This window comes from Carya illinoinensis, chromosome 9, assembly GCF_018687715.1.
Source record: "Carya illinoinensis cultivar Pawnee chromosome 9, C.illinoinensisPawnee_v1, whole genome shotgun sequence".
Classification (NCBI taxonomy): Eukaryota; Viridiplantae; Streptophyta; class Magnoliopsida; order Fagales; family Juglandaceae; genus Carya; species Carya illinoinensis.
In genome coordinates this window covers 17118884-17144381 of record NC_056760.1, presented here as the reverse complement: position 1 = coordinate 17144381, position 25498 = coordinate 17118884, and the positions used below count along the sequence as shown (strand labels likewise).

General features: G+C 36.1%; 3 protein-coding genes and 1 long non-coding RNA gene across 4 annotated transcripts; 3 read left to right on the top strand and 1 right to left on the bottom strand.

Moving 5' to 3' along the window:
* The first annotated feature begins 3288 nt into the window (after positions 1 to 3288).
* LOC122275479 (cyclic phosphodiesterase-like) lies at positions 3289 to 6091 on the top strand. Its single transcript, XM_043084563.1, has 3 exons — positions 3289 to 3863; positions 3996 to 4050; positions 5393 to 6091. Exons 1-3 carry the CDS (start codon positions 3540 to 3542, stop codon positions 5596 to 5598), a joined length of 585 nt encoding a protein of 194 aa, XP_042940497.1. The 5' UTR covers positions 3289 to 3539; the 3' UTR covers positions 5599 to 6091.
* Positions 6092 to 7078: 987 nt separating this feature from the next.
* Positions 7079 to 12185, top strand: LOC122275583. Its single transcript, XR_006228604.1, has 2 exons — positions 7079 to 10226; positions 11732 to 12185. It is a non-coding gene; the product is annotated as an uncharacterized LOC122275583 (long non-coding RNA).
* Positions 12186 to 14577: 2392 nt separating this feature from the next.
* LOC122276866 (protein FAR1-RELATED SEQUENCE 5-like) lies at positions 14578 to 17646 on the bottom strand. The gene is made up of 4 exons (XM_043086761.1): positions 17509 to 17646; positions 17179 to 17308; positions 14991 to 17095; positions 14578 to 14685 (listed from the first exon to the last, which is right to left on the bottom strand). Exons 1-4 carry the CDS (start codon positions 17644 to 17646, stop codon positions 14578 to 14580), a joined length of 2481 nt encoding a protein of 826 aa, XP_042942695.1.
* Positions 17647 to 20043: 2397 nt separating this feature from the next.
* LOC122277326 (cyclic phosphodiesterase-like) lies at positions 20044 to 22559 on the top strand. Its single transcript, XM_043087284.1, has 3 exons — positions 20044 to 20652; positions 20785 to 20839; positions 22149 to 22559. The coding sequence occupies exons 1-3, from the start codon at positions 20329 to 20331 to the stop codon at positions 22352 to 22354; spliced, it is 585 nt and encodes a 194-aa protein (XP_042943218.1). The 5' UTR covers positions 20044 to 20328; the 3' UTR covers positions 22355 to 22559.
* Positions 22560 to 25498: the final 2939 nt, after the last annotated feature.

Genomic DNA, 25498 nt, shown 5'->3' with positions numbered 1-25498 from the left:
TGCTATGCCTCCAAAGCTGTCCTTCAACACCAGTTATTTTGGCACATACTGTGGGCCGGGGGCAAACTGACATTTCTAGACAAAAATTAAGGACATTCACAGGCTAGTTTAATTAGGAGTATTTTCATCATTTGCAGAAATGAAAGGTGAATTGTGTAGGTAAATGCTGATAAGAAAACAATTTTCCAACATGTTTAAAACCAATTCACTGAGCCACTAGGATAAACAGGGCCAAAACCCGGGTGGATATCCGGGTTTATTATATATATATATATATATTTGGCTTTTTTTTTAAAAAAAAAAAAAAAAGTCATTTTAACACTTTTAAATTTTTTTTTTATAGGACTTCAATAGACATTTTTTAAACTTTTTATAGCCATTCAAATTTTTATAAAAAAAAATGAAAAATTGATAGTATCAAAACACACAACACACTGCATTATACACTATGGAAATTAGATATATTGCATTCACAAGCAGTTGAATATGGTTAATCTCCAACCACCATGCAGCACTAGTCTTCTTTTTCGGTGGAAATTATTTAAAAGAGATATTGGAGGATTTATCTCATCTCTTTCTCGATCGGCGGCTATATCATATGGTGAACATGCAACTTCGTGAGTGCGTAAAAATTCATTTTTCTCGAAGATTTGGGCAGCAGGGAGTAAAAATTCATTTTTCTTTTCTTTTTCAGTTTTCTTTTCTCAGTATATATATTTATTGTTGTTGTCTTGAACCTGACCTATCACTATTGGAAAATGTTACCCGTAAGAACGTCAATAATCTCAGCACCAAAAGATCCGGTTATGGATCTGGATGCACATCCCAGTACTGCGTTTGCTGGGCACAATGGTCAACAGTCTATATTTATCGCATATATATTATTTTCGAGTCAAAATCCTTTGCTTGATCCATAGGCTACGAGATCAGCACAGCATTCATTTTAGAAATTTTGTTATTATAATATGGTTCATCATTTTAATTATTAATTTACCTATATATATCTCTGCATGACCACCTTCTTTGTCCTGTACAACAAAATTAGTAGTAAAAACCTTTCTATTCTTTAAAGGAAAAACTGTTCATAATGATTTTCTTAACATGTTACTATTCAATATCTTTTTTCTTTTTATTTTTTTAACTTTTGGTAAAAATAATCGTCTCAGCTTGACATAGCCCTGGAAGAAATTCTTCAACCCGTGCATGCATTGGGATGCACAACAAGAACGTCGTTGCAGGCCGTTTGAGCCAATAAAATGGAAGAATCTCTCCGACATAAGCACTTCATGATGCACCCATTGATGAGCAATCTATATAAGACTTCAAAAAACGTGATACACGTCGAACTCCTCTAATTAAATTAAGTACGGCCAGGTTGTGCGATAAGGCTATCTGTTTAGGATCGCAATCCATCCACTAGTCTTTATAATTCACAAGAGGCCTAGTGATGGCATGCGCGGCTGCGCGCAGTACTTCTTCATCATTTTCAGAGTGATAAAAAGGAAGACAAGTCAGCACTCCTCCTTGAATATTTACTCACATGATAGTTCTTTTTTGGTAGTTTTATCATCCCTAGCTTGATAGAAACTATATATAATATTCCAGCATTCTTTGCATAGTTGCATCGGCCATATCATGAGTTCTTCGATCTTCATGATTTTATATTAAAAAAAGAATTAAAGAAAAAAAAAGGAAGCCTATGGCTGCTTAATTATAGGTGGAAAAGGTTGCGTTTTTCAAACAATGATAAGACTAGTTTATTTTCAATACATATCGATCTTCTTCATGAAAATGATGCAGTAATCTTTGACTGATGAACATGAGTATATATACTTCGGATTTTGCATTCCCTCTCAAATTTCTATTATTATTATTATAACTATTATTATCATGATCATGTCTATTTCCAAATTCATTTCTCTGCCATTTTTCAACGTTGAACCATCATGTGGTCCTTGAGACAATTGGTGCATGGACCACGCAACCTTTCGCTGTAAGTTCACCTACAATGAGATAACAACAGGCCGCCAGGCCGGGATTCTATTATATATATATATATATATATAGTCAATTGTCCAACTTGATCATCTTCCTTTATACGAGCAGTTCTAGAGAACACATGAGAATCGCGAAGTAATCAAGTAATACACATCATCATGAATTGAATACATGATGACAAAACACATGAACATGATCAAGTATGATCGATCTCCACGTTTTCTACACATCCATCAGCTGGAACAAAAGACCAACATCCCCCGTGTGTTGTGTTGTATAATTGGTAGTTCAATGGGTTAGCTAGGGAGTGCATATATAACATGATCAGCCTGTTTTTGAACCTTAACTACTGTCTTTGGCTCTATGATCTTATGATTCAATATTATACTTACAGACATATTTTTGAAGAGATCGATGTAGGAAATAATATACATTATAGATCGCATGCATACTGTTTATAAAGAGTAGATATGATGATCAGTAATATTCCTAGAATCATCAGCCAGTGCAAACAATTTAACGGTAATTAGGATCTTTTAGCCGGCAATTCTAATTAAGCAAGGGAGCTAGCTAGTTGATTAAGAGGTCATTGAGTTGTTGCTTTTTTTTAGTTTCCGGTGTTTGGTTTTTGTTTTAGTGTGGATGTTCTTTGTCTCGGCATGTGGAGTTTTGTTTAATCTTTTGTGTTTGTTTTGTAATTAAGGTATTCTTCTACCGTAAGTGAGGGTTTTTCTTAAAAAATTTAGGAATGAGTCATTCTTAAACACGTGACTCAAACTAATCTTTAAAATAAAAATATAAAAAAAATTAAAAAAAAAAAACCCTCTAAGATAAAAATATAAAAATTTCTTGACGCGATGTAAGAGTAATCTTATTTTTTATCTTAATTATACATGATCATCTGTTACATTTCAAGTAGCTTCTTTTGTTAATAATTTAGATAGCAACTATTTAAAATGTGTCATATCACTAAGTGTGATTGAAGATATAAAAATTAAGATTTTTTCTTCCATCCTCGTTGCCTTGTCGATCGACATGAACAATCTTAAAGGAATAGAAATAAGATGTAAAGATTTGATCTCTTGTACCAAAAGGCCATAACGGAAAAACATTTATTGGTCAGAACGAATGACTGTCGCAATAATCAATGAATCAATTATATTTAACATAATTAATATAAAAGGCTTTTGATTGTGTAAAACATAAAAAACTAGCAAAAGAATTTGTGGCCTACAAACGAAATGATTATCCTAAATGAACTAAAATTAGATTATGACCAGGATGGGAGCATCGGGATATACTCATGTTCCATTCCATGTGCCTTCCCACATGAGATTGCCAGACACCACTCCTTCGCTTGCCTTCCCTTCCAACGCCGCCCAACTCATCTCACCCTGCTTTCCCGCACCATCATCCTCCTACGCAACCTTATTTCTCCCTACATTATTCCCCATAAACCTTCCATCACGTCCTTTCTTTCCTTCTTTCCTCCAAAATCCACTCCCAGTACCCATTGCCCTCGGACTATCGGACTCTATCTCATGGCAATCCCGGAGAGTGCTATGGACACCCAAACGCACCAAGTGGAGGAGAAGCATGACTACTCGGTGTGGGCGGTGCCGCCGGACGACGTTGCAGCCAGGCTCAAGAAGCTGATGGAGGACCTCCGGTCCGAGTTCGGTGGGCCACAGTTCGAGCCCCACATCACCGTCGTCGGAGCCATCAGTTTGACGGCGGGCGATGCGCTTAGCAGGTTCAGGTCAGCGTGCGATGGCCTCAAGGCCTACACTGCCACCGTTGATCGTGTGGCCACGGGGACCTTCTCCTCTCAGTGTTTATACGTCCTCATTCATCCAACGACTCAGGTAAATTTCTTCATTCCAATTTGTTGGTAAAACAAATTTCACTTCTTTATAAGAAATTGATTTGGATCAGTTTCGTATTAGGTATTAATTGGGGTAATAATCCTAAAAATGAAATATTATGTTTTGTTTCAGGTGGTGGAAACTAGCGCGCACTGCTCTGGCCATTTTGGATACAAGAGGTCGACTCGTAAGTTATGTGTTCAAGTCTATGTTTCTTAAAAAGAAATTGCAAACGTTTCCATGGCTAATATAAGGCCAGTCTAATAATTGTGGAAACGTATGGGTTAGAAATCGTCGGTCCTCACTTTTGGTTACATTGATATCTAGAAGATACATGATCATGACCATAGATTAGGATGTGGGTTTGGTAGTAATTCTACATTGGAGTCTCAAAATATTAATCATTGTCTGATTCAGTCTATCTGACGTCTGACGAAACTATGCTTTGAAGCAAAACTTGTAATGTATGAAACTACCTAGAGAAATCAAATAATCCTAATCCATATGAGCTACTATAATCTATGTAATAGAAGAAAATGAAATGCTAGTCGTGATCATGATCCCTAAATTAGTACCTTGATACAGACTGTTAGTATAGTTAACTGCCTGACAATCAACCGCAAAGAGTCTACAATAATAGAAATAATGGGAGATTGAAGGCGATGTCTGGCGGATGATGGCCCTGATGCTTACTTAACTCACTCAAGGAATTCCTTTTTTTTTTTTTTTTTTTTTTTTTTTTTTTTTTTTTTTAAAGTATAAAGAGGGGAAGGATGAAAGGGGAACTTAAGCTTCTGGGGCTGAAAAGAGTGTGTCCTAGTTCTCGGTCATTGTAGGCTATTATAATCCTTACTTAGGTCACCGTAAACATGCTACCATGTGTTTCAGGAACCCTTCTCCATTCTGTTAGCTTTGGGGTCACGTTAGGTTTGACTAGCCCCTACCATCATTTGAGACCTAGGGAGCCCCTTCTCATATTGTTTCCATTTCTTTACCATATGGGACATGTCAGTTCTTCAAATCATGGGATTACCCATGCATTGGTGGGAGTGTATTCCTGGCCTAAGCGCAAGCTTGTCGCCTTTCTTTTCCAAGTAATTGATAGTTTGATGCTTGTTTGTTCTGAAGGAACTACATGTTGCGTCAAATAAGGGGATAAGTGGTTAATTTTCATTAGTGAACCACATTGAATTTCGTGCGGTATTTGGATCCCCTAGAGTTCTTAGAATAAGGAAATCCCTGACTTAAATTAAATGTTTCAAAAACTGCATATTGTGTCTATCTTCCCCAGAAACCTAGTCCTTGGATTTTCCTAAGATTTCTAGGAGACCATATTTGATAAATAAAATTTTGTTTTCCTCTCTAACTTTGTGCTGTTTATTGATTCGGCATTGCAGAAGTGAGGTTTTAGTTTTTCAGATAGAAAAACATACGGTGCTGCTTGTACGTCTTTTTCTAGGAGCTTTAGGAAATGGTTTTGGGGCTGTGACTCTGCCTGTAATAATGAATACACTGATCACATTTTGCAGCTTACATGCCACATCTGAGCCTCCTCTATGGGGATCTGACCGATGATGAGAAGAGCAGAGCTCAAGAAAAAGCCAGTATTCTTGATGAAAGCATTAGCAGCCTGAGCTTCCCAGTAAGTCGCCTTGCATTATACAAAACAGACACCGAAGACAAATCTCTCAAATCCTGGGAGAAAATTGCCGAATACAGCCTTAGCCCAAATTAGCTTTATGTCTTGTGTTTGTAACAAGTGTAGTGGAGTGCCTCTGCCTCTTCGTTAGTTTGTAATAATGACAATTGCCCCATTGCCATTGAGCTGGTGTTATTATGCCTCTTCCCATATGGTCAAGTAGGCAATAACTCAGTGCCTTCTGTATTGGGGCAACTAGCAACGTACAGGTAACATTGACAGAGAGCAATGTTGCTCAGGGTTTACGTGTGCCAGTGGGCAAAGCTTACAAGATGAGATTTTGCCCCTTGACATGGGCCCCCATGTGGTTGTTTATTCGACCCATCAAAGCTAAGTGAGAAGGTTTTAAAAAAAAAAATGTCAAACCTAGATCAGATATTTTCCTATTCCTTACCATCCTCCCTTAGAAGTTGGAGCTTGTGGCCAAGATGTCGGCTAAAAAGCTCATCCTTGTTGATGATATTGATGACTTTTTAACAACAACCATCACGAGGTGTAAAATGATATAAAATCTGTGTTCACTTGTCAAGGGATGGCAGCCACCGTTCTAAAGGATAATTTTGGTTAGCTGGGCTGAGAACCCAAAGGGGATATCCAAGTCAAAATCCCATCCATTTTTATCAGTGTGGTTATTATTATTTTACCATCAACTTGAGGTGGGAATGTGCATGTTGGGGTGTCTTAGTGAACGATAATGTTGACTTGGGCACGATTCAAGATGAACCGTTCCTTCTCTGTTTCTTGTTTACTGTTTGAAATAGAAATTGTCAAATCTGGGTTGATGATTCTCACAAATTTCACGGCTCCGTTTTATATTCTTCTTTTGAGTATTGTTATTTTAAAGTCTTCATACGGCATACTTGCTGCTTACCTATAATAATTTAATTTTAAAAATAAATTTAAAAATATAAATCTTACCATTTAAGTAACGAAAATGTTATACTTTAGACAAAGTCTTAAAGAATAGAATAATTCTTTCTTTTATATTTCGTCGTTGTCTTTCTTTTCCTAACAACAATATTTCCTTCTCCAGAAAAAGACCATATTGTCTTCTTTCTATAACTTGTATTTTGGTCCAAATTGAAATCTTTTCAATTAGATCGTCCAATGTGAAAGGAAATAGACCTAATTGTTTAAATTTTGATTTGAGAGCTCTCACTTTCCAAAAAGAAGAAAATGAGCTTTATTCCCTATAAAATTTTCTATAATTTAGTTAAAAATCACATTTCTTAAAATTTTTCTCTAAATTTTACTCATCTTTCAAAAATCTCATACATCTCATTTCCTATCTTTTCTCTATTCTATTAAAATAATATTTTTCTATTATTTTTTTATTACTTTTTTCTTTTACTCCCATTTACAAACTTAATTCCTTAATATTTTTTCTTATGTTTTGAACTATTACTCTAGTGAATATTTTAAACAAAAATTTAAATTATTTTTTTGAGGGTATGATAATATTTTTAAAATTAATTTTTTTCAAATTTTTGTAATTATTTAAATTATTTTTAAAATTATTATTTAAAACTATAATAAATATGAGTATGTGAGAAAGTATAGATGATTGGAAGAATAATTTATTTTATTTATTAGAATAAAATATTGATAAAAAATGATTTAGAGGATGAACAATGATTCCATATATATGGGGAATCACTGTTCATCCTTTAAACATTTTTCCTATACAGTTTATGGAATTACTTGAATTAGGGCCTTGCTTAATGACCTTCATCAACACGCATCATTCTTAGCCAGCACTCAATTTTTGTGACAACCAAGCTACTCTCTACATAGCAGCTAACCCAGATCATGAATGCACTAAACACATTGAGTTAGATTGTTATTCAGTGAGTGAAAAGCTAGAAGAAGAATCCTTGACAACTTTACATGTTTCTTCGGTTCATCAAGTTGCCAATTTAATGACCAAGCCATTAGGTTCTAAACTTTTTTAGTCCTTATTATCCAAGATAAATGTGCATAATATATATACATCATCTTGAGGAGGACTGTTACAAAATTAATATGTACATATGTAATTTCTCAATGGCTATAGTTTTTGTACAGATACATACACTGAGTCAGTTTTTTTCTCTCCCTGTTTTTACATTTATATAAACATAGATAGTCCTTGTAAATGATTCATCAAAAGTAAGAACTGTTCTTTCCTTACTTCTGTTACAATTAATGTGATTTAATTGTTGATGAAACTTTGTGCTGGCCCAGAAGATCTCTCGGTTTGTTTTGGTTTGTAACTTTGTATTTGCTTGGTCTTCTGTGTCATTGCCCCGCAAGTTGTGAGTTGATGATCTAGAAGGTTTAGTTTGGGTTGTGATCGGAAAATGTCAGCTAGCTACATGGAAAGTATGAAATAAATGACTACCGAGTGCCACACTTTCTCTTACATAGTATTCTCTATATATCTCAATGTTGGGTACTTTGTACGGGAGTATTGGATAAATTGTAGGTCAAGCAAAACACTTGTTTTGATGGGAACTTTTTGGAGTGATCTCATAGAAGGGAGGAATATTAAACCATGTTAATTCCCCTTAGTATATATGCATGGGTCATGGTGCGATCGATGTTTTGGTTTGGTGCTAGATTGTGATTAATTACTCTATTTTCCAACACCAAATCGATAGTAGAGCATTGCATCTTGAGGCAACCTCTGCGATTGGTAGCAAAGATAGTCGATCGACAGTTCTAGTGATGATTTTGGACGTTGTATCCTAAATGTAGCAGAGAATGTGCTTGCCCATCTAATAGTATTGAGCCTCTTTTGGATTGTGCAGACAAAGTTGATACTGAATGCTTAGCCTAGCTTGGTAAGGGTGAGGTATTGTTGATCAGAGCCTACAATATTACTCCGATAGTGTAAGGGATAAGAGTATAAAGTATCTATCGTAGAATTTTTGGTTTTCGGTGACAATACTTCATCTTACCATAATCAAGAATATTAATTTGTCTGCGTGTAAGCATTAAACCATTACTAGTAGGCCTGCAACCCGTCCAACCTACATTGCTTTTGGACCAAACCTATTCGCTTACCAAGGCCAAAACCCGACCCACTCTAAAATGACAGCAAATTTGAACAGAATCATCATCTTATTTTCCCAATTCTCACAAAACTTTAATTAGGACCTCAAACTCAGAATCTACAAATTCCCCAGAAGGAAAACAAAAAACTAAATTTCTCAAATACCCAGATTCTGGGATTCGCAGTGATAATGTACCGCTTCCCAAAAGAGTTGACTCTCCAAGTCTCCAGGTGCACGTACTTGGCATAGAACTTGGGCAGGACAGACCTAGAAACAAGCTCAATGTCCCTGACTTTCAACCCCGCGAAGGAAATGAAGATAAAGGTTTGGATTGCCATGAACTCTGAAATGAACAAGTAGGTAAAATACACGAACGGAACTGATACTAAAAGCAGTAGCGCCCTGAGAAGGCTATTGGCTTCAAGAGCAACAAGCAAGAAGTGAGGGAAAGCACTTCATGACACGAGAAGTGTGCCGTCTAGGTCCAAAGCCACCGTCTGGTTCGAACGTCCCTCGATGCTACATTTTGAGATCAGTCCAAAATGATTACAGTGAGCCTTCATTGCTATATAAGAGAGAGAGAGAGAGAGAGAGAGAGAGAGAGAGAGAGAGAGAGAGAGAGAGGTTTCGTTAACAAACGAAGGGGAGCGTTACTAGCTAGCAAAATAATTTAACATAATTAATATACATATAGAAATATTATTGGGAGCAGTCCCTGTTTGGGAGCAACCGGCGCACACCTTACGTGGATCTGGTAAAAGACCAAATTGTCCCTTCAGCTTTCCCCGTTCCCTCCCTCTATGTTTCCATTTGATTTTTGAGAAAGAAACAGGTCTTTGTATTCGCTCCTCTCTCCTGAGTCTCCCCCGAACCTGTGTCGGTTCCATCCCCCCACCAGGTAGCTCAGGCCACTCTCCCCTTCGTATGAGCAGATCGTCTCCCACAAACTCCCCCTCGTGTTGCTCATCCTCATCCTTTCGTATTCTCCGATCTCAGCCCTCGAAGCGAAGCACCCACCAAGCTGAACCCTCCCCACCACGACCTCTGCCCTTCCGAGGAGATCAATCCCCAAGCGGTCCCTAACTTCACCAACGCGAAGCCCTCAGTCCATTCTACGCGAAGTCGTCGTCAGTCCTTCGAGACAAAGCCGCCCTCAGTCCAACGACGCGAGCTCGCCCACAGTCCACCGACGCAAGGAGGGGGGAGTCCACCTACGCGAAGACGAAATCAGACCACCAACGCGAATCCTTCAAATCTCCTGGAAGGTAAACAGATTTCTAGGGTTTCGGCATACATGTTTTTGTTGTCTATTTACTTCATTATTTTTCTCTGTATTTGCTAGAAAGTAATGGTGAGGGGCTGTGGATGTTGCCGATGTTGCCTCTCATGGCATACATTTATCTTTTTTCTCTCTGTGACAACGAAATATACTTCATTTATCTAGAAAATTACAGATAACAGAGGTTGTTGTGCAAGTTTTTTTTCAGGAACATCCAATTCCAAACAGAATAAACAGAGGGAATTTATTACTCGCCATCCAGGTTATGATATCAAGCTCCTCCATCGCATACGATTTTACTTATCAGAAAAAAGAAAAAAAGCTCCTTCATCACATACTGAAAATCTTAGGTTAGGATTGATATTTGAAGTTTCTTACATTCATGTGTAATTTATGATAAACTATTACACCATTAATAAAATAAAAGCACATATGGCAGTTGATATGTGTAATTCTCATATCTGAAAAATGTATCATTTATGTTGTCTAATTTCTAATTGTTCTTTCAGAATACGTCTTAGACCTCTGTTATGGTAGTTCTGTGTTTTAATTTTTTGAAGGTTATTAGTTTGGTAATTCTGGTGGAAAAAAACAGTTCAAAAAATTAGCTCAATCGCATTGATTACTTCTTTGGTGTACTTGAGTTGATTTTATAAGTAAAACAAATGCATATTTGGCTAATATGTAAACTCATTTGCGATATTTTGTTTTAGCTTTAACCCAAGAGTTGAACTCAAAATCCAACCATTTCTCTACACTTGCCGCTTGTCGTTTGGCAGCATGGTAGGATCCCTTTAACCATAATATCAAAGTGGACTTGAATTTTGATTAGCTGTTGCAATTCTACCAACTTTGGGTTTAAATAGTTTTGGTTTGCATCTGTTTCTGGTTTGAGTAGCACAATTCTTGCTAAAAGCATATAGTTTTTTTTTTTTCTTCTGCACATACAATTAATCCATTATTAAAAATATCATCGAATAGTAATGTTTAGTTTCTGATTTTGGTAAGAGAAAATTTTAAAATAAGCCATTTCATTTTGTACTTTGTGACACTTTTGTTTCAACCCATTCGTGTTTAAACATTATCCAAAGAATATCATTATTATATTTTTGCTATCCTCCCTCTTCAAAAGCAAAAGAAAATAAGACTTTGACACAACACGTACCCATGTCAACACTAGTAAATAAGCTACAGTCGTCATCTACATTAGTCCCTTTTTTAACTATATGAGACTCGGTTTAACTTTGTCAGTTAACTACCTGAAGTTGACCCCCGAAACCATAGGTGGCAAAAATTCATTACGGACCTAGGTGCCCCTTTTACAGAACTAGCTTTGAAGTTTCTTTCTAGGCCTTCACATCTAGTTTTCTAATGAACTCTTTCGTGTGTATTTCGACGCTTAAGACAATATATAACAGGAAGTACACAAAACCTGCAGTCATATCTTTTTCCTCGCATTCCATGTGTATCAATTGATTCCATTATATGCTGAAGATGCTTGGTAACATGGGTTCTCTTTTCCTAGTTCAAAAATATAATTTCTTGCTACAGCACCCTGAGTTCGACTTCTCAGAAGCACAAATTTTCATTGGTTTTTCAGAATCAGTCATGTCAGCATCTCAATCATCATCTTTACTTAATGATTTTGTATTGGAATCCCCAACATGTTGGTGTGGTTTGAAAACACCACTAAAGACATCTCACACATCAAAAAATCCTGGAAGGCGATTTTTCGCTTGCCCAAACTATAAAACGATAAAAGCAATTTGATGATTTGCTTTGTTTTGTTTTGCCTAATGATTTGCTACTTGGGGAGTTTGTTATCATATTAATTGAAAATTAATACTGTGTGTAGGGAGAAGCAAGGTGTGAATTTTTTGTATGGGCCGATATACTTCATTTGCTAGAGGAAAACTTTCATGCCCGTGAGAATAAGGCGAGAACTATTACGTGGAATGATGTATTACAACACGAGTATGCCGTTCGGAAAAGGGAAGATAAAGTGAGAGAATCAGCAAAGAATCTGAAAAAGCAAAAGCGAAGACTTTTGCTTTTGTACTGGATTCTGACATTTGTAATTGTGTTTATTTGGTTCGGATAAATTCTATGTGATGTACGGTGTATGGATTAGATGGGTTTTGCATGGTTTTTTTGAAGTGCACATGGTTTGGACCAAGACCATGGATGTAAATTGTATGGTGTTAACCTCACCGTGTAAAGAAGAACTTTTGTGCAATTAAATTGACTTTGTAGAGTTTAGCAAAGTGTTATTTACTGTTTTATTGCAGCAAACACACGGATGTTAATAATTTTCAGTTAGTTTTGATGCGCTTCAAGTATTGATGACAGTGTTGCTTTTTTTGATCCTCATCCGTTAATAAGGGGAAGGTGGATTTAGGTTTTTGGAGAAGGTGGATTTATCCCAAGTATATAACAGAATAAATAGCAGCATTTTTTACTCATTTGATTACAAGTGTGCCGCTGCATTTATCATAAACGAATGGCAAAACTGCATTCATTTAATTGAAATCCCCCTGATGGCACTCCAGCTTTTTCCTTTAATTGTAAATATACCTGGTCCCACATTCCATCTGTGGATATGGTAGAATCCATCTCTAACAAATGAACTTTATATACTGGCACAACCAACATATTGGAATGTACATTAATATTCCATTAATATTAGTGACTTGTACTCGTTTGGTTCCTGCTAGTTACAAGAAATTCCTATTGGAATTAGTCTTAACTTAAAATGAAATATATACAAATGACGTAGGTTTGCACATAACCCTTTTGGACATGATTCTGTCAATTCAAAATCTTTGCAAAATGGATGTACATCTTCAGTTCAGTGCAGCCTCCTCAATCTCCTGAGATCAACTTTCTGGCAGCATATAATGCATAATGACCGAATCCATTCAACTATTTCACTTCCCATAAAATTCCTACAACCTCGTGTATCTGTGGTAAAAAAATCGAGACAAAAATCGGGGTATTAATTGCCGTAGCTATGAGAAGCAAACGTTGTCATCAATGGCATTGTTGCCACAATTCCTGCACATGCATATATTAAACTCATCTATCGTCTTAGGTGTGTTTTTACCTGTCCAAATCAATGAACCCAGAGCAGCTGGGGATATACTCAATACCTAAACCACCACATTGCTTTAAATATCAATAGAAGAGAAAAGAAGCATGCTGCTACATAGCAATATTCTGTCAACATGCAAATTAGAAATTAAACTATTTTTCAAATAAGTATTATACTATTAAAAATATAATAACAAGAGAATAAACAATGACTGAATCCATAGGTAATGTTGTTGTGTCTGGCCAATATAAGATCATTACAGAATCTTTAATAATTGACCTAAAAAGAAAGAGATCTTTATGTCTATACGGTTAGATAGCAGATGTATACGGTTGTCCAGTTCTAACATTGCATGGCATCCTTCAGGTGAATGAATTACTCTAGTCATAAATGTAATGGGAGTATAGGTGTAGGCATTCTGTTATAAGATTAGATAGTTTATTGTATCAGTTCACCTTTTGCTTGCTTGTCACATTGCCATAGTCATTCTTGAAGATTCTTGTTTCAATTTATTTGTTTGTTTGATTTATTTAATATCATTTTTTTTTCAAATGTATCCTGAAGGAAACAATGAATAATGGCCAGCCAAAAGATGTAACTATTAAACATCTTATTCATTTTCATTTTTGCATCTTATTCATTTCCTCTCAAACAAACGTAGCATATTGTAATTTTATATTTCATTTGATTTTAATCACTATATTATTATTATTGAATGTTGACTGGTCACTAATGGGAGATACCCACACTCATGCATATGTAGCTTTTAACCACAATCAAGAACTAACAAGCATGAGATTCAAACCTTCTTTTTGTTGTTGTAGAGCAGAAGCAAATAGTATCCCGATTAATGTTACCTAGCTTTCAGAAAGAAATAGGACCAGATTTTCATGGTTTCATCTCTATTTATGTGTGCTTGATATAATTCAAATGTATCTGTCATCAAGGTTAATCCCACATTTTCTTCAAATAAAAATCCTGGAGCACATCAGCCCAAAACTTATTCTGTTCAAAACCTACTAGATAACAAACAAAAACCCATTTTTTCTTTTCCTTTATTTTTTAAAGGGAGGCAATACCTAATTTAACACAGTATATGCTTTTACTCTGGGTTGAAGTCATATAACCCAGAGTAACCACAGTCTTTTGTGCATAAACATATGACTTTGCTACTTTAAAGCCTAGATAAAACAGAGCTTATGTCATTGAAGCAGAGGATTACTAACCCGTTTGTAGGAAACCATCAAAGGGCACTGTGATTGTAGAACCTGCACAGCAAAATTTGGCTATTTCAAATTTTCAACATGGAAGGAAGTTAAATCTCACTGAAAACTCATCTGGTATGGAAATAGCAAATTAATTAGTTGTACATATCTAAACTACCAACATGAACAAGAAAGATGATACAACTTGTGAATATGCAATAGGTGTGCAAGTCCCACCTTCACTTGATTGTCACTATGTGGTATTAAAGTAAAAGGACAGTTAATACAAACCTTTATCCATTGTAGAAACATAAGTCAGTGTCAGAATATTAGTGACACTCCATACTTTCCAGCATCTATGAGAATGTTACAAAACTCAAGGTGTCAACCAACGGCCCAAAATGCTTATGTCATAAACACGTGTCGAGTTATATCCAAGACTCCATCTTTGGCAGTCAACATAAGTTCCTCCCTCATCCACATCAACACCCATTTCACAAAAACTCCCAACAGCTGACAAAATCAATATTTACAACCTGCATGAGATTGAAAAGCCATCATCAATTATATAAAAATTCAGTTACACATAATAAAGATCTAAATGAACTACAAAATCCAGTATATGCTTTTACTTGAGCCCTCCACCAGATTCAACTTGGATTGGGTTGAGATCTTGGGCTCTCACCCTGTGAACTTTCATCTACCAACAGTTTCCTGCAAGTCTAAGTTCCATCTCACAAAAACAAAATAGTTCACTTATAATTTGAACTACATAGCAATATCAAGTAACAAAATAAGCTTCGTTAAGAGTATAATACCTGCTTTTTTCGCTTTGTTGCCAATTTCTCCACAGGTGGGACCTTCCTCTTATTTGGAGGTCTCCCTTTCCCTCGAACGACATTAGGGCTTAAAATCTTTTTACCCTTATCCAAGATCACCGTTGGGTTGACCATCTTTGATTGGATAGTCGACTGACATGTGAAACCTTCACATGATTTATCAAACTCATCAACATAGTGCAGGAATGCATGGACTTTGTCATTGTTTGAGGAAATTTTGGCGGCTAATTTCGAACATCTTTGGATCATAAGCTCGTAATTACGCGTCTCTGATCTTCCCCGCACGTCATCATAACTACTTCTGATTAATGTGTAATGCCTCTTTAAGTCCTTTCTCCATCGATCTAGGAAATATATTTTCGGCAGCACATTAATATTTTTCAACTGACAAACTCTAAGTGCATGCCTACAAATAATCCCCCTCATCTCAAACAAACCACAAGTGCATTTTACCTCACACTCATCTTCGTTATAGTAAACTGAGTAATGAACTCTTTTGATTTGCTCATCAAATGATATTTCATCCAACACATCAAATGTTAAAATGCACCCCTGTGTGCTTACCAACCAACAGTTACAACACATTAGGCCCATAAACTCTCTTTGGACCTCCTTAAACTTTGCATTTGTATAGACTTTTTGAAACTGCTTCTCACTGTTGAAAGGGGAGACGCAGGGGATAGTTTGGTTGGTAGAATTGAAATCAGCCGTTGTCTCGACCTCCACTTTCTTTCTAAGAGCATTATCGAATTGATCAACAAATTCCTTCAATGTCGTCCCAGCATGGACATACCCATCAAAAAATGCATTTATACTTTCAGACCTTTGCGTTGTGCTCATACCAGCCCAAAATACACTCTTTAGGAAAACAGGAACCCAAAAGGACCTTTCCTCATATAAGGACTGAAGCCAATTGTTGCCGAGTAGATCATACTTTTCAAGTAGTTGACCCCAACTCTCCTCAAAATCTGTGGTGGTCTGTGAATCATATAATGCCGAATGGATATCAGTCTTCAACCCAAGGTTGAATTTGGCGTGCGATCCTAACTTCTCAGGAAGTTTACGCATGATATGCCATAAACAATATCTATGGCGAGTTTCAGGGAATACAATATCAATCGCATTCTTCATTGCTCTATCTTGGTCGGTTATGATAGACTTCGGCGCCCTACCCTTCATGCAATCCAACCACATCCGGAACAACCAAACAAAACTATGTGTGTCCTCGCTTGATAGCAATCCCGCCCCAAATAATATGGACTGCCCATGATGGTTAACTCCCACGAATGGAGGAAAAGGCATACCGTACCTATTTGTTAGGTACGTTGTATCAAATGATACAACGTCTCCAAAATACTCATAGGCGGCTCGACTACGTGCATCAGCCCAAAACACATTCCGTAGCCTTCCCTCATCATCCACGTCCATATTAGAAACGAATCCATCATTCTGATCTCTCATTCTCTTGAAATACTCATTAAGTGCATCACTACCTCCTTTGCCCAACCTTAAATATCTAGCTTTGTCAATGTAATTCCTACAATCTTGTTCTTGAAAAGCTAGATTCTCATAACCCCCCGCGTCAATAACAAGAGAATAAAAGTTCTTATTCATTCGTATTCCGGCTCTATCATTCAGCTCCAAGATCCTTTGACTGTATTGATCTAGGTGTTTGTGAGATTGCAATAGTCTACTTTTCTTGGGGCTCACAGTAATATGGTTGTGAGAATTCTCAGTAGTGGTGATCACCCATTTCCCATTTTTGTTCAGCGCTGCATTTACCTTGACCTTACAACCCGTTTTAGTGGTTGCCCGTGGCTTCGACATATTACTGTTTGGCTTAGGATGGTACTTTCCACTACGGGCACAACCAATGATCAGATACACCGGCTTTCCATCATCATCTCTTTTGGTCCTCTGTGTCCTTACACCAAAACCCTCTTGCTTGGCGTACTGCTTATAGTACGCCACAAGCTCTTTCTCACTGTCAAACTCCAACCCAGATCTTGGTGGTTCAACTTGTACCTCATCATCCGGGACAACAGTGGTACCCTCCAAATCTTCATTTATGTCAAAGAACATTTCTATCAATGGAAACATAAGGATGAATTAGCAATAATTCAATATTAGAGTCATTAAATAAGGCAAGCATTGAAAAGTGTAATGCCATCAGCATCATGACAACTTCCAACATTTTCTGCAAATTCATCACTATTAGGTGTAATTGACGCGAGGGGCGTTTCTTGCCTCAAGTCCTCCAGATTACTCGAGGACTGGTACTGAGTATAAGTGGGCATCTGCTCAATAGCAGCACGGCATTAGAAAAAATCAGTTATCAAAAATTTTAGGAATTTGGGTAACAAACAAGAAATATACCTGGAATGAATCTTCATCTCTAATAAAATCGTCTAGATTACTCGCCAGAGGGTAGGGCATATGGTGAGGATGCTACAAGTTTTATGCAATTAGTTAGATGCATGAGCACGGCATCTCACACTTTATTAAAAATTCTATCATCAGCCTGCCCAGTCACATGGTCTAAGTTTGGACTTCCAAATTCATTTTGATGCGTGTAAACTGGCTGTGAAGTCGACGTTGAAGGCCTGGGTGCCATTCTATCTTCCTCTTCCCCCATTACACTAAAATTATGATGTCTTCAAATTATTTAAAGGCGATGCACATGATGTAAAAGCGCATTATATGAACATTAAACACTCACTTAATAAATAATCTCACACTTCATAAACTGTTTCCATTTATTGCATTTTAACTCTTTAGGTTTATAAGATAGTTATTAATGCAATGTAATTCAATCACACGGACCTACTCCAACACAAGTTTATCTCTTTTACCTTTAAAAAATAAAGAAAATAAAATTAATCAATAAGATTTTGTAAGTCAGGTTATGTGCACACGGATGGCAAATCCAGGATGTTCTCAGTATTGGCAACTAACCCAACTAACCTATAAGACTTCAAGTTAACACTAACATTATAACATATTGCATAAATGGAAGTAGTATGATACAAAACATAAGAGTAGCATTCGGCTTAGAACTTCCAGTGATGACCACTACCTAGAAATTGATAATTTCTCATTACTTACATATATATATTTTTTATAAATCTAAACACAATAAATCAATATAGCAAATTTTGGTAAATAACTAGATAGTGTGCAAAACTACAAAGGTCTCAACAATTTATTTAAAGAGTACTACACAATAAATCAATATAGACTAGTTTTAAAATAACTAGGTAGTGTGCAAAACTGCGTTAAAAAGCTCTGAACTTTTTACCTTCTGAACTAGCAGTTGATCCTTATAGTCAACGCGGAAATCCACGGTAGGCCACCCGCTGACAATCTCTAAGAGCAGCACTTCGAAGCTATAAAAATAAGAGTTTCGTGTCAAATGTCCGCTGATGGCATATTCTGGAGCAAGATACCCTCTTTTTTTTTTTTTCCTTGAAGAGAGAGTAAGAACAGAGTATGAGCTGAAATGGCAAAACGAGCATGCATTTCCCTCACAATGCTCATACTCTGCCACTATCATAACAACCAGCTAGTAGTTCTGACTTTGGAGGGGCACAAATAATTACTCCGAATACGTGCAAAAGATGGAAAAACAAATTCTCAATACAGATAATAAAAAAAAATAAAAACCAATGGACCGAGCTGCTAAATAGCAGAGGACGAAACCAGTGCTAAAAAGCCATGCAACATTGTTTTCTAAGCATGCCCTAATCCACAATATCTTTCTCAAAAAACCCAAAACTCATCTCTGTGTACACAGGATAAACGTAACCATATGAGAGTTCATTGGTCTGAAAATTTTTTACCTTCATATGAGCAGCGGTGGCGCCGGCGAGGGAAGGGGGTCTTCGCAGATTCAAGAAATTGTCAGCTTGCTCTGTTATCTGGTTTCCCAACGACCGGCAGCTCTGTACACACGAAGTACTGTGCTCGATGTTTCTGGGCCAAGCTACGGCGTTGCCGGTGGTGCTGGGCGGAGGAACCTATCACGCGGGTGACGAACGAAGGTTTTTGCGGGAGGATTTCGAAATGTATTAAGCAACCCGTAGGACCCCGAGTAATGCGCACGTTTTGACTTTTAAAAAAAAAAAAAAATTAGGATGCCACGTATGGTGTGTAGGTGTGCTCCTGCTACAGTTGTGGCTCCATAGTATTACTCTACAAACAATGGCGGAACCACATTGTCCTTAGAGGGGGGCATCCCTCCCTCCCCCAAAAATTTTTTGTGAAAAGATAAATTACTCTCCTATATTTTATATATTATTTTATAAATATAAAAAATGACCCTCTAAAAAATTTTATAATTTTTATATGATTTTTAAAATTTTAATATACCTAAAAATGTTTCTCTCAAATTTTTTATATAGTCCTAAATTTTTATTTCATTTATATATATTATCTATTTTCAAATATGCGGCTTCTCTAAAATTAAAATTAAAATTAAGTTTAGAATAAATAATAAACTTATTAATATGGATTTCAAAGTTTTTTGTTATACAATATTAGATTTCTTAATATGGAATCTAAAATAAAAATATAAACAATATTATTCAAGATTAATGATCTATAAGAAAAATAGTTTGTAGTTATACAGTTATAATTTTTCAATCTCTTCTTTATTTATATAAGAGAAAAGATGTTTATAATCTTAAAATGAAAAATAATTTATAGTTATATAGTTATGATTTTTCAATCTATTTTTTATTTTGCAATCTTAAGATATGTAAGTCTCATCCACTTTCTTTGAAATAAATAAATAAATATAAAATTTATATAAAAAAATTATTTTTTAATAATAAATTTTACTTTTCTTTTTAAACAAATTACGTAGAGTTTATATATTTTAAGAATGTGTCTAATATTATCTTTACATAAATGTGTCCAGTAGAAAAGTTGGCCCCTCGTACAACTGCCGGTTCCACTTCCGCCGCTGCCTGCAAACGAAATGATTCTCCAAAATGAACTACGAATAGATTATCACCAGAGTGGGAGCATCGGGATTTACGTATATTCCATTCCATGTGCCCTCCCACATAAGATGCCAGACACCACTCCTCTGCATGCTTTCCCTTCCAACCCCGCCCAATCCCATCCCACCATCACTCCACTCTACTCATCTCTCCCTGCTTTCCCGCACCATCATCCTCCCACGCAACCTTATTTCTCCCTACTTTATTCCCCATAAACTTTCCATCACGACCCGATCCTTTCTTTCCTTATTTACTCCAAAACCCACTCCCAGTACTCATCGTCCTCATCGTCCTCGGACTCTCGGACTCATCTCATGGCAATCCCAGTGAGTGCTACGGACCCCCAAACCCACCAAGTGGAGGAGAAGCATGTCTACTCGGTGTGGGCGGTGCCGCCGGACGACGTTGCAGCCAGGCTCAAGAAGCTGATGGAGGACCTCCGGTCCGAGTTCGGTGGGCCACAGTTCGAGCCCCACATCACCGTCGTCGGAGCCATCAGTTTGACGCCGGACGATGCGCTTAGCAAGTTCAGGACAGCGTGCGATGGCCTCAAGGCCTACACTGCCACCGTTGATCGTGTGGCCACGGGGACCTTCTTCTATCAGTGTGTATACGTCCTCATTCATCCAACGACTCAGGTAAATTTCTTCATTCCAATTTGTTGGTAAAACAAATTTCACTTCTTTATAAGAAATTGATTTGGATCCGTTTCATATTAGGTATTAATTGAGGCAATAATCCTAAAAATGAAATATTGTGTTTTGTTTTAGGTGGTGGAAACTAGCGCGCACTGCTCTGGCCATTTTGGATACAAGAGCTCTACTCGTAAGCTATGTGTTCAAGTCTATGTTTCTCAAAAAGAAATTGCAAACGTTTCCATGGCTATTATAAGGCCAGTCTAATAATTCTGGAAACGTATGGATTAGAAATCGTCGGTCACCACTTTTGGTTACATTGATATCTAGAAGATACATGATCATGACCATAGATTAGGATGTGGGTTTGGTAGTAATTCTACATTGGAGTCTCAAAATATTAATCTTTGTCTGATTCAGTCTATCTGACGAAGCTATGCTTTGAAGCAAAACTTGTAATGTATGAAACTACCTAGAGAAATCAAATAATCCTAATCCATATGAGTTACTATAATCTATGTAATAGAAGAAAGTGAAATGCTAGTCCTTATCATGATCCCTAAATTAGAACGTTGATACAGACTGTTAGTATAGTTAACTGCATCCTGACAATCAACCGCAAAGAGTCTACAAATAATAGAAATAATGGGAGATTTTGGGCGATGTCTGGCGGATGATGGCCCTGATGCCTAAGTCACTCAAGGATTTTTTTTTTTTTTATTAATAAAGAGGGGAAGGATGATAGGGAAACTTAAGCTTCTGGGGCTGAAAAGAGTGTGTCCTAGTTCTCGGTCATTGTAGGCTATTATAATCCTTACTTAGGTCAACCGTAAACATGCTACCATGTGTTTCAGGAACCCTTCTCCATTCTGTTAGCTTTGGGGTGACGTTAGGTTTGACTAGCCCCTACCATCATTTGAGACCTAGGGAGCCCCTTCTCATATTGTTTCCATTTCTTTCCCATATGGGACATGTCAGTTCTTCAAATCATGGGATTACCCATGCATTGGCGGGGAGTGTATTCCTGGCCTAAGCGCAAGCTTGTCACCTTGCTTTTCCTAGTAATTGATAGTTTGATGCTTGTTTGTTCTGAAGGAACTACATGTTGTGTCAAATAAGGAGATAAGTGGTTAATTTTCATTAGTGCTTTAACCGCATTAAATTTGGTGCTGTAAATGGATCCCCTAGAATTATTAGAATAAGGAAATCCATGACTTAAATTAAATGTTACAAGGACCACATATTGTGTCTATCTTCCCCAGAAACATAGTCCTTGGATTTTCCTAAGATTTCTAGGAGACCATATTTGATAAATAAAATTTTGTTTTCCTCTCTAACTTGTGCTGTTTATTGAATCGACTTTGCAGAAGTGAGGTTTTAGTTTTTCAGATGGAAAAACATACGCTCCTGCTTGTATGTCTTTTTCTAGGAACTTTAGGAAATGGTTTTGGGGCTGTGACTCTGCCTGTAATAATGAATACACTGATCACATTTTGCAGCTTACATGCCACATCTGAGCCTCCTCTATGGGGATCTGACCGATGATGAGAAGAGCAGAGCTCAAGAAAAAGCCAGCATTCTTGATGAAAGCATTAGCAGCCTGAGCTTCCCAGTAAGTCGCCTTGCATTATACAAAACAGACACCGAAGACAAAACTCTCAAATCCTGGGAGAAAATTGCCGAAAACAGCCTTAGCCCAAATTAGCTTTATGTCTTGTGTTTGTAGCAAGTGTAATGGAGTGCCTCTGCCTTTGCGTTAGTTTGTAATAATGACAATTGCCCCATTGCCAGAGCACTGGTGTTCTTATGCCTCGTCCCATATGGTCAAGTTGGCAATAACTCTTGAGTGCCTTGTTTATTGGGGCAGCTTTCAACGTACAGGTAACATTGACAGAGAACAATGTTGCTTATGGTTTGCGTGTGCCTGTGGGCAAAGGTTACAAGATGAGATTTTGGCCCGATTCAATTTGAGCTTGGGCCCATGACATGGCCCCCCTGTGGTTGTTTATCCGGCCCATCAAAGCTAACAAAGGTTTAAAAAAAATGTCAAACGCAGATCAGATATTTTCTCACTACGTATCATCCTCCCTGAGAGGTTGGAGCTTGTGGCCAAGATGTCGGCTAAAAAGCTCATCCTTGATGATATTGATGACACTAACAACCATCACGAGGTGTAAAATGATATAAAAGCTGCGTTCACTTGTCAAAGGATGGCAGCCACTGCTCTAAAGGATAAGAACCGAAAGGGGATATCCAAGTCAAAATTCCATCCAAAACTCTTATCAATGTGGTTATTATTATTATTATACCGTCAACTTGAGGCCGGAATGTGCATGTTGGAGTATCTTAATGAACCAGAATGTTGACTTGGGCATAATTCAAGATGAACCGTTCCTTCTCTGTTTCTTGTTTACGGTTTGAAATAGGGATTGTCAAATCTGGGTTGATGATTCTCACTAATTTCACGGCTCCGTTTTATATTCTTCTTTTGAGTATTGTTATTTTAAAGTCTTCATACGGCATACTTGCTGCTTACCTATAATAATTTAATTTAAAAAATAAATTTAAAAATATAAATATTATCATTTAAATAATATAGACGTTATAATTTATACAAAGTCTTGAGAATTGAATGATTCTTGTCTTTTATATTTTCTCCGTTGTCTTTCTTTTCCTAACAACAATATTTCCTTCTCTTGAAAAAGACAATAGTGTCTTCTTTCTATAACTTGTATTTGGGTTCAAATTGAAATCTTTTCAACTAGATCGTCCATTAACGTGAAAGGAAATACACCTAATTCTTTAAATTTTGATTTGAGATCTGACACTTTCCGAAAAGAAGAAAAGGAGCTTAATGAAGTAAAAGAAAAGAAAAAATAAGGTACCTGGAAATGTGGTCTTCTCTAGATGGACGGTGATGGCAGATATGTGTTTTCGACACCACGTGGTGGGTGTGAATGTGGTATGCCGTGTTTGACAGTAAAAGGGAAGCCTTTCTTCTTTCTGATGATGATTATGACCATTCCTCTCTTCGGTTGTTATCTTACCAAGTCAGCAAACGATGTGCTTTCCTATGCTATCTTTTAATTTTACTATTTAATGTTTAAAATGGTTAACCCTATCAATACATCAAAATAAATCTACTTAATTAAATATCATATCTATTTTATTATAAAAAGTGTTGATACTTGATAATATATCAGATTATATTAATTTATAAATTCTTATTTTTTTATAACTTTTTTTTTTTTTTTATATATATATATAGACCTAATATTTAAGACATGTCAATCTTATGGATTAGATGCACTGTACCCTATATGGCATCGCCGATTAAAAAAGCCTTGGAAAAATAAATACATAAAAAAAAAAGTGTCAATTTCATGCAATAGGTATTGTCGAGAATATTTTAATTTATCTCAAATTAATTATAGATAAGATTAATTATTTTTTCAATATATTTTATACATTTAAACATATATATATATATACTTATTTATATTTAAATATATTTGAATGAGATTCACATATCAATTCAGATCATTTGAAATTACCTCAGCATCTAAACCCATCCAACCGGTCGGATTAATTACATGCTCCTATCTCCAAACAAAAAGCATCCAGTTTTGCTAAAAAAAAGTGTAGGAAATTTCACAACTTGCATTCACAGGATAAATCGAATTTAGGTTACCCAACTTTTCATTTCCGGTTTTTTCGCGTTTAGATTAGAAATTCTAGGGATATAAAGTTAGTTACAGCACCTGAGTTGGAAAAGGAAAGATGACTAACTTTAAGGCCAGCTTGGGACGGCTTCTACTTTCTAATATTATGACCATTTTTGTGTATATATGTATGTACACAAAATTGTAGAAAGCGCCATCAAAATTATCCATTTAGTCATACACAGCTATAAATAAAAAACTCTCAAAACAGTTTTTAAATGGAAAATGCTAAATGAATTTATGAGTTTGTCCATTTAATCTTACCGCTCATGCATTTTAATTTATTTTTTTAATTTTTTAATTTAATAATTAATGAAGTGACTATTAATAAAATTATGTATTTTTTTTAATGACTAAACATGTTAAAAAAATATTTTAATTTTTTTTAAAACTAACAGTACACCTAGCGACAAACGTTGGACGGCTTGCTAGTAGCATCCTTTTTAAATTTTTTGGTTTTCAAAATTTTTCTTGAAATACTTAGCAGATGAGTCTTTCTTCTTCAGATATTCAGTAAAAAAAATTAAAAGAAAAATAAAAAAATTTATTTATTTATTTATTTGATCAATGCCTTTTATTCTTGGACTTTGAAGAGAAAAATTAAAAATTATCTGGAAGCTTTTGAAAAATAAAACAAGAAGACTATAAAAATAAAAACTAAGTAGACCAGAAATATAACAAGAAACTTTTGAAGGAATTTTACAAAAGTAAAATTATAAATTGACATGAGTTTATAAAGTATCTTATATTATAAAATTATTTTTATTATAAATCTAAATATAAATATAAATATAAATATATATATATTTATATAATAGCGATAATTTTTAACGATATGTATAAGAGGATAACCTGGCATTTTTGCGGAAAGCCACAGCAAGCACCCAACCTTTTTAAAAGGAAAATTTTATGTGCAGTCATTTTTACGGATTTTTTTGTGCACTCCAGTGATATGATTGGTTATGTATTAAAAAATAATTAATCCAGCCAATAATGCACAGAGAGTACGCAAAAATGACTGTATGTAGCATTACTCTTTTTAAAAAGCTACAGCCTGCTTGAATGTTTCTACGACGTCGTTATTATCATGTCGCATGCATCACCTGCTACGTTGATGCCTTTCCAAC